The sequence below is a fragment of the Heterodontus francisci genome, chromosome 7, assembly GCF_036365525.1.
Source record: "Heterodontus francisci isolate sHetFra1 chromosome 7, sHetFra1.hap1, whole genome shotgun sequence".
NCBI classification, from domain to species: Eukaryota; Metazoa; Chordata; class Chondrichthyes; order Heterodontiformes; family Heterodontidae; genus Heterodontus; species Heterodontus francisci.
The window spans coordinates 26,505,171-26,517,104 of NC_090377.1; the positions used below are offsets into that span (position 1 = coordinate 26,505,171).

The window sequence follows — 11,934 nt, forward strand, 5'->3', positions numbered from 1 at the left end:
TTCACACTGAATTCCAATATTACTTCATTCAAACCATTAAATAGTACAAATTTTTTGCTGGAATGAAAAATTATTACAAAACATCATAAGACTAATGTATGGAGAGCAATGTTAAATGTTGAAATTACTAATTGTGAGTGAATTCTGCATACATTTACTCCTAAGTAGTGATCTAGATTATCTGGAATCTAAAATATTCAGTGAGCTCACTCCAGTCCTAAATAAGTGTTGGCATCAAATAAGTCTAATTTTAACACTTATAAATAGTGCTAGGTTTTAATATGTGCCCCTGAAGGTTCAAAGTTACAAATAAGGCTTGTCCTACAGTTTTGCTTTTTTGGGAAGGGACGACGGGGGTGGGGGTGGGTTGGCGGGGAGAAGGAAAGAGAACTTTGGAAGGGAGCAGCCTGATTCTGTTTTTGAGCCCCATTTGAAATGCTCATAAGTACTGAGTATCGAGTTATTGGTTTTCATTTGACCTCTGAACATTGAGTAGGTTATAGGTTTTTAAACTTTTTATATGTACACATTTTAGAATGAAAACTGCATCTTGGCACAGCAAAAAAGTTTTATGAATTTGAATGCTTGAGACCTCAAATCTCTTGTATTTTTGAATGCAGTATGAAACCCATATTACATCTGGCTGAATAAATCCTGCAAGTACATGAGCCTCAGTGATAATTAAAGATTAGTATGCTGTGATATAGGCTGGGAGGTTCCTCATTTGCTCCTGCCCTGCCACCGTAATTTCACTGGAACTGTGGCAGAAATTAATTTACGTATGTCAACAGGGTTTCTGCTAAACTTGTGGTGAACTTGTGGGATGGTGTGGGAGTAATTTTGAGGGAATCCCCACTCATAATTATAATTTTGCATTCTTAAAATCATTGTAAAGAATTAACACCAAAAGATCAGACCAAAAGGTCAGTTTTAGTTTTGAGTCGTTGTGAAGCAGGTGGCAAATAAAGCGTCATCCTTCTGAAAATTGCTTTTCAAGGTCAAATACCTGAATTTAAAAAATATTATTCTGTGGCGTTCAAAATGGGACATGGGTTTGGTTGAAATAAGAAATATGTTAATTGTTCCTCATAAATCTACTGACAGAAGAAAATTGGATTTGCATCAAAAAGGGAAATCTGATTTTATCTCTGAATTTCAAATGAGTGCCATGGATTCACTACTGGCTGATTTGTTTTTGGCATAGCTGATCTTTGTTGATTCAAGTCTTCGTTGATTCAGTCAAGCCTGACTTTATTCAGTCGAATTATTTGAAAATCAAAAATCCTAACACATGCCTGCAGCTGTTTTCCGAACTTATGAAAGCAGTACTCAATGTTTGATGGATTTTGCTTCTGTTTGGATTGAGTGTAGTGCTCAAAGGCTATTCGTTGTCAGCTTGGCTGAGTTGACCGCATTCTTACCTCTGAGTCATAAGATTGTGGTTTTGAGCACATAAATTAGCGTATTGCTTGAGTGCAGTAATGAAGAGTGCTGCATTTTCAGAGGTTTGGATCAGACAAGAAGAAAGGTCATGTTCAGATGACTGTTAAACAACCCATGACAATGTTTGAAAAATGGCATAGTATCCCCCACTGTACCAGCCATCGCTGCACCCCTAACCAACACTACTGAAACTCTTTATTTAGCTCATTGCTGTTTTGGAGGACCTTGATATGTGAGAAATGGTTGTCACATTAGCCAACGTAGAATTGCAACACGGAAGCAGGCTGCTTGGTCTGAATAGTCCTTGTTGATATTTATCCTCCACATGAGCAGTCGTTCTAATCCCAGGTCTGCCCTTTATTCCTCTTTGCTTCAACCGCCTATCTAAACTATTCTTAAATGTTACATGGTCTCTGCTTTAAGCACCAGCTCAGGTAGTGCATTCCACAGCCTAACAGCTCACTGCTTGAAAAACTTTCTCCTGCTTGTTACGAAAGTGCTTCCATTTTTTTTTTTTAGTATTTTAAGGAGTTGTGTTCAAACTGAAAAGATTCTATGGATGTGTTTCTTTTTACTAAGTTCACCGAAAGGGCACTTCAGATATTGTTTGAAAACCACCTGTGCTGGAAGTCATGTCCTTTGGGCTCAGTAAACAACAGAACCCTTGGTGACTTAGGGAAAAATGGTTACAGAGAAGCCACATGCCAAGATTTATGGAGGTCAGGAATTCGTGTCTCTGTTTGGGGTTTGAACATTGTTTTCAGTGCAGTTGGGGTGTGAGCTGTTGGAAGACCGTTGGTGTTTGCCTGCCAAGGAAAAAAGAAACCACCCAGCTCATCTTTTTCTCTACTTCTTTGAAGAAATCTGACAAAGATCCAATGTGGGAGAGCTAAAATCCCTGGTGCTGCGTAGCTCCTGAGAAGCTGGAAAAAATCCTGTGATTAAGTGTGTGCTGGCAGAAAACCTTGATGCCACATTTCTCCTGGAAAGCCTCCTAGAATAATTTTTGACATCTCCAGAATGGACTGCTTCAGAAACGACCCCAGTGACCTGTCTCTGTATATCTGGACATCAGACCAAAAAAAAGGGACAGCTGACTTCCTTCCATACCTTTTTTTCATCTTGTTTCATCATAAACTGATCATTTTGTTGTTAATTAAAGAAACCTGGTTGGTGTATTTTATTCTGGGATATAAAATAGAGTAGCTGATTGGCTGTATTGGTAGCTGAGTAAACATTTAAATATATGTTGTGACCTGTGGAGAAGTGGAACTAGAGAAGACAGTGCATTCCTCCCACCTCAGTGGTAACATGTAATTGGGGGTTTATCGTCCGGGATACGCGAAGCCACTGACATGCAATAGTAAATGTGGTAAAAATGGGGTAATATTAATTGAAAAGTGGAAAAGTAAAAAAAAAAAGCACAGGTTTCTTGTGCATTAGAGTAAAGTACTAAACCGGAATGTCTTTGTCAGTTATTACAACCTTTCTGGGGAAGGAGGATGTATACCTGAGTGATTTGAGAGACTTGAGCATGGTTAGACTAAAGGAATTGGCAGAAAAGTTGATTTTTGAGTTAAAGCCAGGAGTTAAGAAAGCAGATATAATTGAGGTAGTAGCACACCATTTGAAATTGGGAAAAGAAAAAGGCAAACCAGATGGTAGTGCAGTTGAATTAGCTAGGATTCAGTTGCAGTTGGAAAACTTGAACTTGACAGAGAGGAAAGGCAAAAGGGAGAGCATTTCAAAGAGAAAGAGATAAAAGGGAATTCAAATTTTAAAAAAAAAGCTAGAACTAAAACAAAACACTGGCTTTGATTACAGTGATTGTTCTTAGGAGGAAAGATCTGACTCTAGCCCAGGACCCAGTGGAGAGTTGTTTAAATTTGTGCAAGCCCTCCTGAGGTTTGAGGAAAGGGACGTAGAGGCATTTTTCATTTCTTTTGAAAAGGTAGCCAGACTGATGAAGTGGCCGAAGGAAAGCTGGACAATGCAAATGCAAAGCAGGTTGATGGGCAGAGCTCAAGAAGTTTTCTGCTTTCTGAGGAGGCTTCTGCAGATTGAGATGGCAAAAAAGGCTATTCTTACTGTTCAGAAGTTAGTCCCTGAAGTGCACAGGCAGAGATTTCGAAACCTCCAGAGACAGTCTGTCCAGACTTATATAGAATTTGAGAGGGTAAAGCAAATTAATTTTTATCATTAGATGCGGGCACTAAAGGTAGAGACCACATATGAGAACCATAGGGAAATAATTCTCCTGGAAGAAGTTAAAAATTCACTCCCTCCGTTAGTAAGAACCTATGTAGAGAATCAGAGGTTTTAACAGCCAGACAAGCAGCTGCAATCACTGCTGATTGAACTTGTTTACAATCCCAAACCCTTTGTTCATCACCTCCACAAACCTGAGAAGGATAGAAAGTGAGGGTGAAAGCAAGGCAAGTAGCCAGGGTACAAGAAAGGACAGCTGGAATTAGCAAGTATTTGGCCAAAGTCTTATTTTTTGTTTTTTTTTGTAACAGACCTCGGCAGAGAGAATTTTTGTATTTTTTCCAGTGTGTGTTTCATAATCTGATAATTTTGTTTATTAAAGAAACCTGGTTGGTGTATTTTATTCTGGGATATAAAATAGAGTATACGATTGGCTGTATTAGTAACTGGATAAACATTTAAACATATGTTGTGATCTGTGGAGAACTGGGACTAGAAAAGATAATGTACTGCTCCTGCCTCAGTCATAACATGCTCTGTGTCATAAATCTCAACATTTAATCTGTGTTCCTTGTTCTGGAAACTGTGTTTCAATCTACTCTGTCCATCCTTTCATAATTTTAAATACCTCCATCATCTCCCCCCATAATCTCTTCTGTTCTTACAAAACAGCCCCAGTTTTTCTTTGTATTTCTTCATACTGGCTGTATCCTCGTGAACTTGTGCTGTACCCTCACTTTTGCATCAATATTCTTCCTATAGTGCGGAGTGCAACACTGCACACAGTACTCCAACAATGGTCTTACACCTTTATATACTTTAACGTTACAGCTCAACTTTTATAGTTTATACCTCTGCATAAGTTGCTGCATTTCAAAGTGCACAGTTATTTCTGTCAGATGACAAAGGGCTATGTAAATGCTAGACTTTTCATTCGTTATGTACTGTAGTGACGTAATATAGTACATTCATTGGTGTATTGTATTTTTGTCCCACATTTTTTACATGAAGTGGAACTCTGCCTGTGTACTTAGTTGAACATACTCCCCGAGAAAATGTTATATGAGCAGGCAGCATAATGGGTTCTCTCTAGATATTAAAAGTTTATGTACAAAGTCCATAAAAGGTTTCCTCAAGATCTTATGCATCTTCTTTGGCCTCCTTGTCTCGAGAGACAATGGATAAGTGCCTAGAGGTGGTCAGTGGTTTGTGGAGCAGTGCCTGGAGTGGCTATAAAAGGCCAATTCTAGAGTGACAGACTCTTCCACACGCGCTGCAAATAAAATTGTTTGTCGGGGCTGTTACACAGTTGGCTCTCTCCTTGCACTTCTATCTTTTTTCCTGCCAACTGTTAAGTCTCTTGGACTCGCCACTCTTTGGCCCCGCCTTTATGGTTGTCTGCCAGCTCTGACTCACGCGACTTGTGGTCACTGTCACAGGACTTCATGTCGCGTTTGCAGACGTTTTTAAAGCGGAGGCATGGACGGCCGCTGGATCTGATACCAGTGACGAGCTCGCTGTACAATGTGTCCTTGGGGATCCTGCCATCTTCCATGTGGCTCATGTGGCCAAGCCATCTCAAGCGCCGCAGGCTCAGTAGGGTGTATATGCTGGGGATGTTGGCCACCTCGAGGACTTCTGCGTTGGAGATACGGTCCTGCCACCTGATGCCAAGGGTTCTCCGGAGGCAGCGAAGATGGAATGAATTGAGACGTCGCTCTTGGCTGACGCACGTTGTCCAGGCCTCGCTGCCGTAGAGCAAGGTACTGAGGACACAGGCTTGAAACACTCGGACTTTTGTGTTCCGTGTCAGTGCGCCCTTTTCCCATGCTCTCTTGGCCAGTTTGGACATAGCAGCGGATGCCTTTCCCATGCGCTTGTTGATTTCTGCATCGAGAGACAGATTACTGGTGATAGTTGAGCCCAGGTAGGTGAACTTTTGAACCACTTCCAGAGGCATGTTCGTCGACTTTGATGGATGGAGCATTTCAGACGTCCTGTCCCATGATGTTCGTTTTCTTGAGGCTGATGGTTAGGCCAAATTCGTTGCAGGCAACCGCAATCCTGTCGATGAGTCTCTGCAGACAATCTTCTGTGTGGGATGTTAATGCAGCATCGTCAGCAAAGTGGAGTTCCCTGATGAGGATTTTCCGTACTTTGGTCTTCGCTCTTAGACGGGCAAGGTTGAACAACCTGCCATCTGATCTTGTGTGGAGGAAAATTCCTTCTTCTGAAGACTTGAATGCATGTGAGAGCAGCAGTGAGAAGAAGATCCCAAACAGTGTAGGTGCGAGAACACAGCCCTGTTTCACACCACTCAGGATATGAAAGGGGTCTGATGAGGCACCACCATGTTGAATTGTGCCTTTCATATTGTCATGGAATGAGGTGATGATACTTAGTAGCTTTGATGGACATCCGATCTTTGCTAGTAGTCTGAACAGACCACGTCTGCTGACGAGGTCAAAGGCTTTGGTGAGATTTATGAAAGCAACGTAGAGGGGCATCTGTTGTTCACGGCATTTCTCCTGTAGCTGGCGAAGGGAGAACAGCATGTCAATGGTGGATCTCTCTGCTCGAAAGCCGCACTGTGCCTCAGGGTAGATATGCTCAGCCAGCTTCTGGAGCCTGTTTAAAGCGACTCGAGTGAAGACTTTCCCCATTATGCTGAGCAGGGAGATTCCACGGTAGTTGTTGCAGTCACTGCGGTCACCTTTGTTCTTATAGAGGGTGATGATATTGGCATCGCACGTGTTCTGGGGTACTGTTCCCTCATCCCAGCACAGGCAAAGCAGCTCATGGAGTGCTGAGAGTATAGCAGGTTTGTCACTCTTGATTATTTCAGGGGTAATGCCGTCCTTTCCAGGGGCTTCTCCACTGACTAGAGAATCAATGGCATCACTGAGTTCCGATTTTGTTGGCTGTTCGTCCAGCTCGTCCATGACTGGCAGAGACTGTGCTGCATTGAGGGCGGGATCAGTGACAACATTTTTCCTGGAGTACAGTTCTAGGTAGTGCTCCACCCAGCAGTCCATTTGCTTGCATTGGTCAGTGATCATCTCCCCTGTTTTAGACTTGAGGGGGGGCGATCTTCTTGATGGTTGGCCCAAAAGCTCTCTTAATGCATTCCTCTGATGTTTCCAGTGTCAGAGGCCAGCTGAATACAACTGCATAGGTGATGCCAGTAGTCATTTGCATAGTGCCTGGCTGTCCTTTGTGTTGCGTTTCTGGCTAATTTAAGTGCTATGGATGTTAACTCGCTGGGGGTTTCTTGTAGTTCAATAGTGCGGTGCACTTAGCAGCTATGACAGGTTCCAGCTCTTCAAAGTGAGATTGAAGCCAGTCTGCGTTCTGCTTCTCACGTTTGCCAAAGGTGGTCATTGCTGAGTCATAGATGATGTCTCTGATGTGGGCCCACTTAGTCTCTGCATCCCCTGCAGCAGTGTTTTGAAGGGCTTTTTCAAGTGAATTTGGAAACTTATGTAACACTCTGGTGTGCAGCAAAGTTAGACTCGAACCAAAGAAGCTGCGTCACTCCAAGCAGAAGGGCCGCCCGCGCATCAACACTAACAGAATTTCTTATCCACAGATTTATTTATTCCGCTCCGGATTTTCTATTCGTGTTTACTCCCTTAGCTTTGATCTCTCCCGAGATGCCCACAAGGCAGTGGGGTTGTTAGCTCCTATCCCTGAGCAGGGGCCCTAACAAGTAAACTGTGCGATTTCATGGAGGGAGAGGCATACTGTGCAGAAAATGAGTTGTGTTGCAGTTAGACCATTTCAGCCAGTAGTTGAAATGTGTTATGATAACAAACATAATGAAATTTGATCTCCTTTCAGGCTTTTAAGATGACTTTTTTTGATGGATCAGACAAAACATTTGACCATGTTTAGTATTTAATATGGCTTGGACCTTATTCTAGGGCAGAGGTGTTCATGTTGAGAATATGAACCTACTCAACATGAACGTTTTCTTGCCATCTACTTTTATCTGCAATTTTAATGTAAAGGTGAACTTTCACGCATGAAAACAGAAGTTGTATGATCAATATTAAAACATCATGCCTCCATATAGAGGCTGGAATTCTACTCTTTCCTCCCTTTCACCATGCTGGTGTCTTGAAGCAGCATATCACTCAGCCTGTGCTATTTTTCCCAAATTATATTTCTCGTATGATAACCATTCATTGTCCAAAAGCTTTGAGGAAATTTTTCTTCAGTGTTTTAACAGAGTCTGTTCTTCAACATTAAAGTTTTAAAATCTATTCTATATGAAGTAATAATAGATACCATTTTCTTAAATAAGAAATAATATCTTGTATTCTGCAATTCAGGATCTGAAGAGAGCAGGACTGCTGATTTTTGCCAACAAACAAGATGTTAAAGAATGCATGACCGTGGCTGAAATATCTCAGTACCTTAAATTGACCTCTATTAAAGATCATCAATGGCATATTCAAGCTTGCTGTGCTCTGACAGGAGAAGGGTGAGTGATAGAAATTTACTCTTTAGGGATATTTTATCTTTGGTCATGTATAACTAGAAAAATAAATCTAGCGGTGTGGACTTGGCAGTCAGTTCACTTTTTAGTGATGCTTAGCTGCTCTAAAATAGCAATTTTTATCAGTTTTTTGTTGCTCTTGTTAAGGGGCTAGATGCTGTGGAAAGGAGCACATTTTTGGTGCTAAGTATCAAACACTCCCATGTCAGGTGAAATATGAAACTCCACTTCCTCTGTCCTAAAAGCATACCTAGCTTCACAGGAGTAAACCTAATTCTGTCAGTGAATTTCACTTTGTGGCCTCTGAGTGGGATTGCTCGTTTAGTGCTGTTTAGTATCTAGTGTTCATTTTCTAGCAGGGCTAAGATGTCATGCTATACATATATTGGTCTTGAGCCTGTATCTACAGTATTGGTTCCATGCAGGGAGTGCTTTATTTACACTGCCAAACTTGAACTCCAATTTGCCAACCCAGGGCAGATCTCTGTGCGTGCGTGATTATGCATGTGCATAAAGCTTTACTCCCAGCAGTAAAAGAATAAATCCATATAGAGAGCATGTTCCAGATATTTAAAGTGTTGCTAGGTTTAAAAATGTTCACAGGAAATCCAGAGCACTTTCAAATCCTCTGACACTGTACAGAATGCAACTGCAAAGTAGTGTTGAAGAAGGTTTCAAAGTACTCTCGGGAATCCCTTTTGGGTTTCCTATACACTTTTTAAACCTACCTACACTTAATTAAATAGCTGGACCATGTAGAAACTGCCACTTGCTCTCTCTCATCATTTAATTTCTTGATGTTAGGAGAAGAACTTTGCTACTTTAAAGTTCTACTCTGTGTAGTGCCAATCTTATACCATGTAATACTGTCTTTTGTGAGGAGTCTCGAGCAGCTCCCCTCCAGTCAGTGGAACACTGAATTTATACCACAACTTCAGTATTGCTATTTATAAATGCTCCCCAAGAAAGTTTTTTCAGGTAGAATCCTTACAGTGTGGAGAGGACACATTGTTTCCTCTTTTACTCTGGATGGTGTATATAAAAATTGCACAAGAGGAATAATGAGACTAACAAATGTTCCTATATTTTCCAAAAGCAGTATTTTTTTTATAAAGTGAGGTTTGGAATTTTGCAGCATTCCCAAATACATGGAAGCTGTTGCTGGTTATTTTGAAGGCTTTTTTAAAAGTTTTATTTCCATTTGATAGAGAAGTGGGTGTTGGTGAATTTGTTTAAAATTTGTAGATTGATTTAGCCTCTTATGGTAACTGACGATGAAAATTTTCAAGGTAACTAAAAATGCAATCCTTAGTTTATTTAAGGCAGATATCGTAAGTCTTCATTAATCTATAAACTTTTTAAAAAATAAAGATCTTTGCCACACCTTTTCAATTTTTTCTATAAAATTGAAGCAAACCAATGCAGAGGTTAAAATACTTAGATGTTTTGTTGACTTCAGTACCCTTGTTTTGAAGTATTGCTTGCATCCTAGTTTGCCTTTCTTTCAAAATTGTGTATGTGGGATTGACCTCTTAGAATTTATTTTTATGTAAAGAAACTTGATATCGAACAATATTTGTAGTAAGTGCTCTGTCTCCCTTCACAGGTTATGTCAGGGATTAGAATGGATGACATCACGACTTAAACTCAGATGACCTCCATGGATCAGAATGCACGGACCATTAATCTCTAAACTGTATATCTCTTCCAGTGGTAGCAGCTCCATGCTTGCTGGATTTATTGGTATTTATTTTTCAGACTGAATAAAGTTTACTACTTTCACACTTGCTTCAAGTACAAGTTTGGAAAGACTTTCCTTAAGGATCAAGATTGAGTTCAAGACTCCGAATTCAATTGATCATCTGTAGCTTTTCTTTTAAAGATGGCTGTGATTAATTGACATTATTTTGGAACCAGCACATTCTGCTCAGGGTAGAGTTTTATACAATTTGGTAAGTATTCGGAGGGGGAAAAAGCTAATTTGTATTCTAGCATTGTCAGATTAATTGCTCGCCACTTCCTTTGTTAAATAAAATAAGCTATGACCTCAGTGGAACATTGTTATACCATTTACAGCTGAAAACACCAAGTTCTGGTTGAGCCACCTGTTGTTATGATCTGGTTATGGCTGACATTGCTGTGCTGTGAAGAAACTCATATTATAGCAACTTGTCTTTGTTTTTAGAGTGAACAGCGAGCACAATGTTTGATATTATTTTCTCTAATCTACAAAAGAATGCTTTTGAGAATGATTTGCATGACACAAGGCAGATTGATACTAAAGCCACTAAAAATATTATTAATGTACTGGGAAGCGGGTGTACAAGTATTTATATTTTAAATCATATTTTCATTTCTTTACCTACACACTATTTCTCCATATAAATTCTACCATTGGTAAAATCATCATGGACAAGTTGGAAAGTTTTTAATGTAATTGCAGAGCTACTTTAGAGTGAATATTAACAGTTTGGTACAATGAGACTTTGGTTGATCCAGCAATAGCTGTAAGATGCACTGCCACCTTCCTGATCTCATTCAGCTGTACTTTCCCCAAAAATGAAGCTGTGCTTTTAGATTTTGAATTCAAACTTTTCCTTTAGTCTGGAATTTGAAACTAGTTTGTAAGTTTGGGCAACACTGAGATTGGCAATGTCCATGCAAAGTTTTAATTTGTCATCTTATTATTTGAATTCCCAACAAAAGTTTTTTATACTGTGATTTAAAAGCTACTTTGCAGTATTACAATAAAAGGTTAATTGAGATTAGTTTGGAGACACTATCAGTTAGATCCTAATTATAATTTAATACAGTGTGGTTATTAAGATTTTGCCATATCAAACTAATATCAACCAACTGTGTATGAAATCAAGACTTCAGGTTCACTGCCTTTAGAGACTGGGATTTGTGGACAATGTGATTTTGTATGGAAGCTTCCTTCAGGGCTCTGAATTGTACCGAAGGCTGAGATGCTAAATTGCTTGAAATGTTCACAGATGTATTTTTTGATGGGTGGGGCTGGAAAGTGGGAGCTGCAATCCTAATCAACTCAACCCAGAATTTTGGCTGATGCATAGTTATTGATTAGATGATCTTGTCTTGAACGCCAATGGGAAATGTTATTTCTGAGGTATATATATATATATATTATATAAATATTTGTGTGTGGTGGCTGTCCTCACTGATACGACAGATCTATGTTTCTTTCTGTGAAGAACCTCAAGAAAGCTGATCTATAACTAGCATCCAAACTGCATTGTTGCATATTTACTGCATTAAAAAAACTTGTGCAAATCTTCAGGTTTCAGCACTAGAAGAAATTGAAAATGGAAGAAGCATCAAGCACATTTTAAAGCAATTGGTTGTATGTAGGCTTATTTATTCTTTCTCACGAGTGTTCAATGCACATTTCATTCAATGAAAAATATTCTAGATTGGTAAGAAGACACTAAGTGGAAAACGATCAGCATTTTTTTGGTACCAGTACTTTACTGATAATGGTTTATGGAATAACTATTCCATTTCAGGTTTGCACAGGGTGAAACAGACTTTTTAATTTTTTTGCTACAATACAGTTTATGGAACCAATTATGTATATTGTGAATTTGACGATGAAAGAAATCTATATAATGAGTAAAATTGGATTTCATTCAACCCAATGTGCTATAATTTATTTTATGCATCAGGAGAATAGTAGCATACCAATGAAATTTTTATATGTTGTGCATAGAATATCTTATGAAAAAATTACACATTTTGATATCTGCATTCTGGTATCGATT

The 11,934-nt window shown here is 39.5% G+C and overlaps 1 protein-coding gene across 3 annotated transcripts in view; it reads left to right on the forward strand.

The window, feature by feature from the left end:
• arl5a (ADP-ribosylation factor-like 5A) overlaps window positions 1-9,946 on the forward strand; it is a 44,528-nt gene extending 34,582 nt beyond the window's left edge. For all 3 annotated transcript variants that reach the window (XM_068034913.1, XM_068034914.1, XM_068034912.1), the window contains 2 exons: window positions 7,986-8,137; window positions 9,759-9,946. In XM_068034913.1, coding sequence (XP_067891014.1) covers window positions 7,986-8,137; window positions 9,759-9,807 — 201 coding nt within the window. In that variant the 3' untranslated portion in view covers window positions 9,808-9,946. The remainder of the gene's footprint in view (window positions 1-7,985; window positions 8,138-9,758) is intronic.
• The last annotated feature ends 1,988 nt before the right edge of the window (window positions 9,947-11,934 follow it).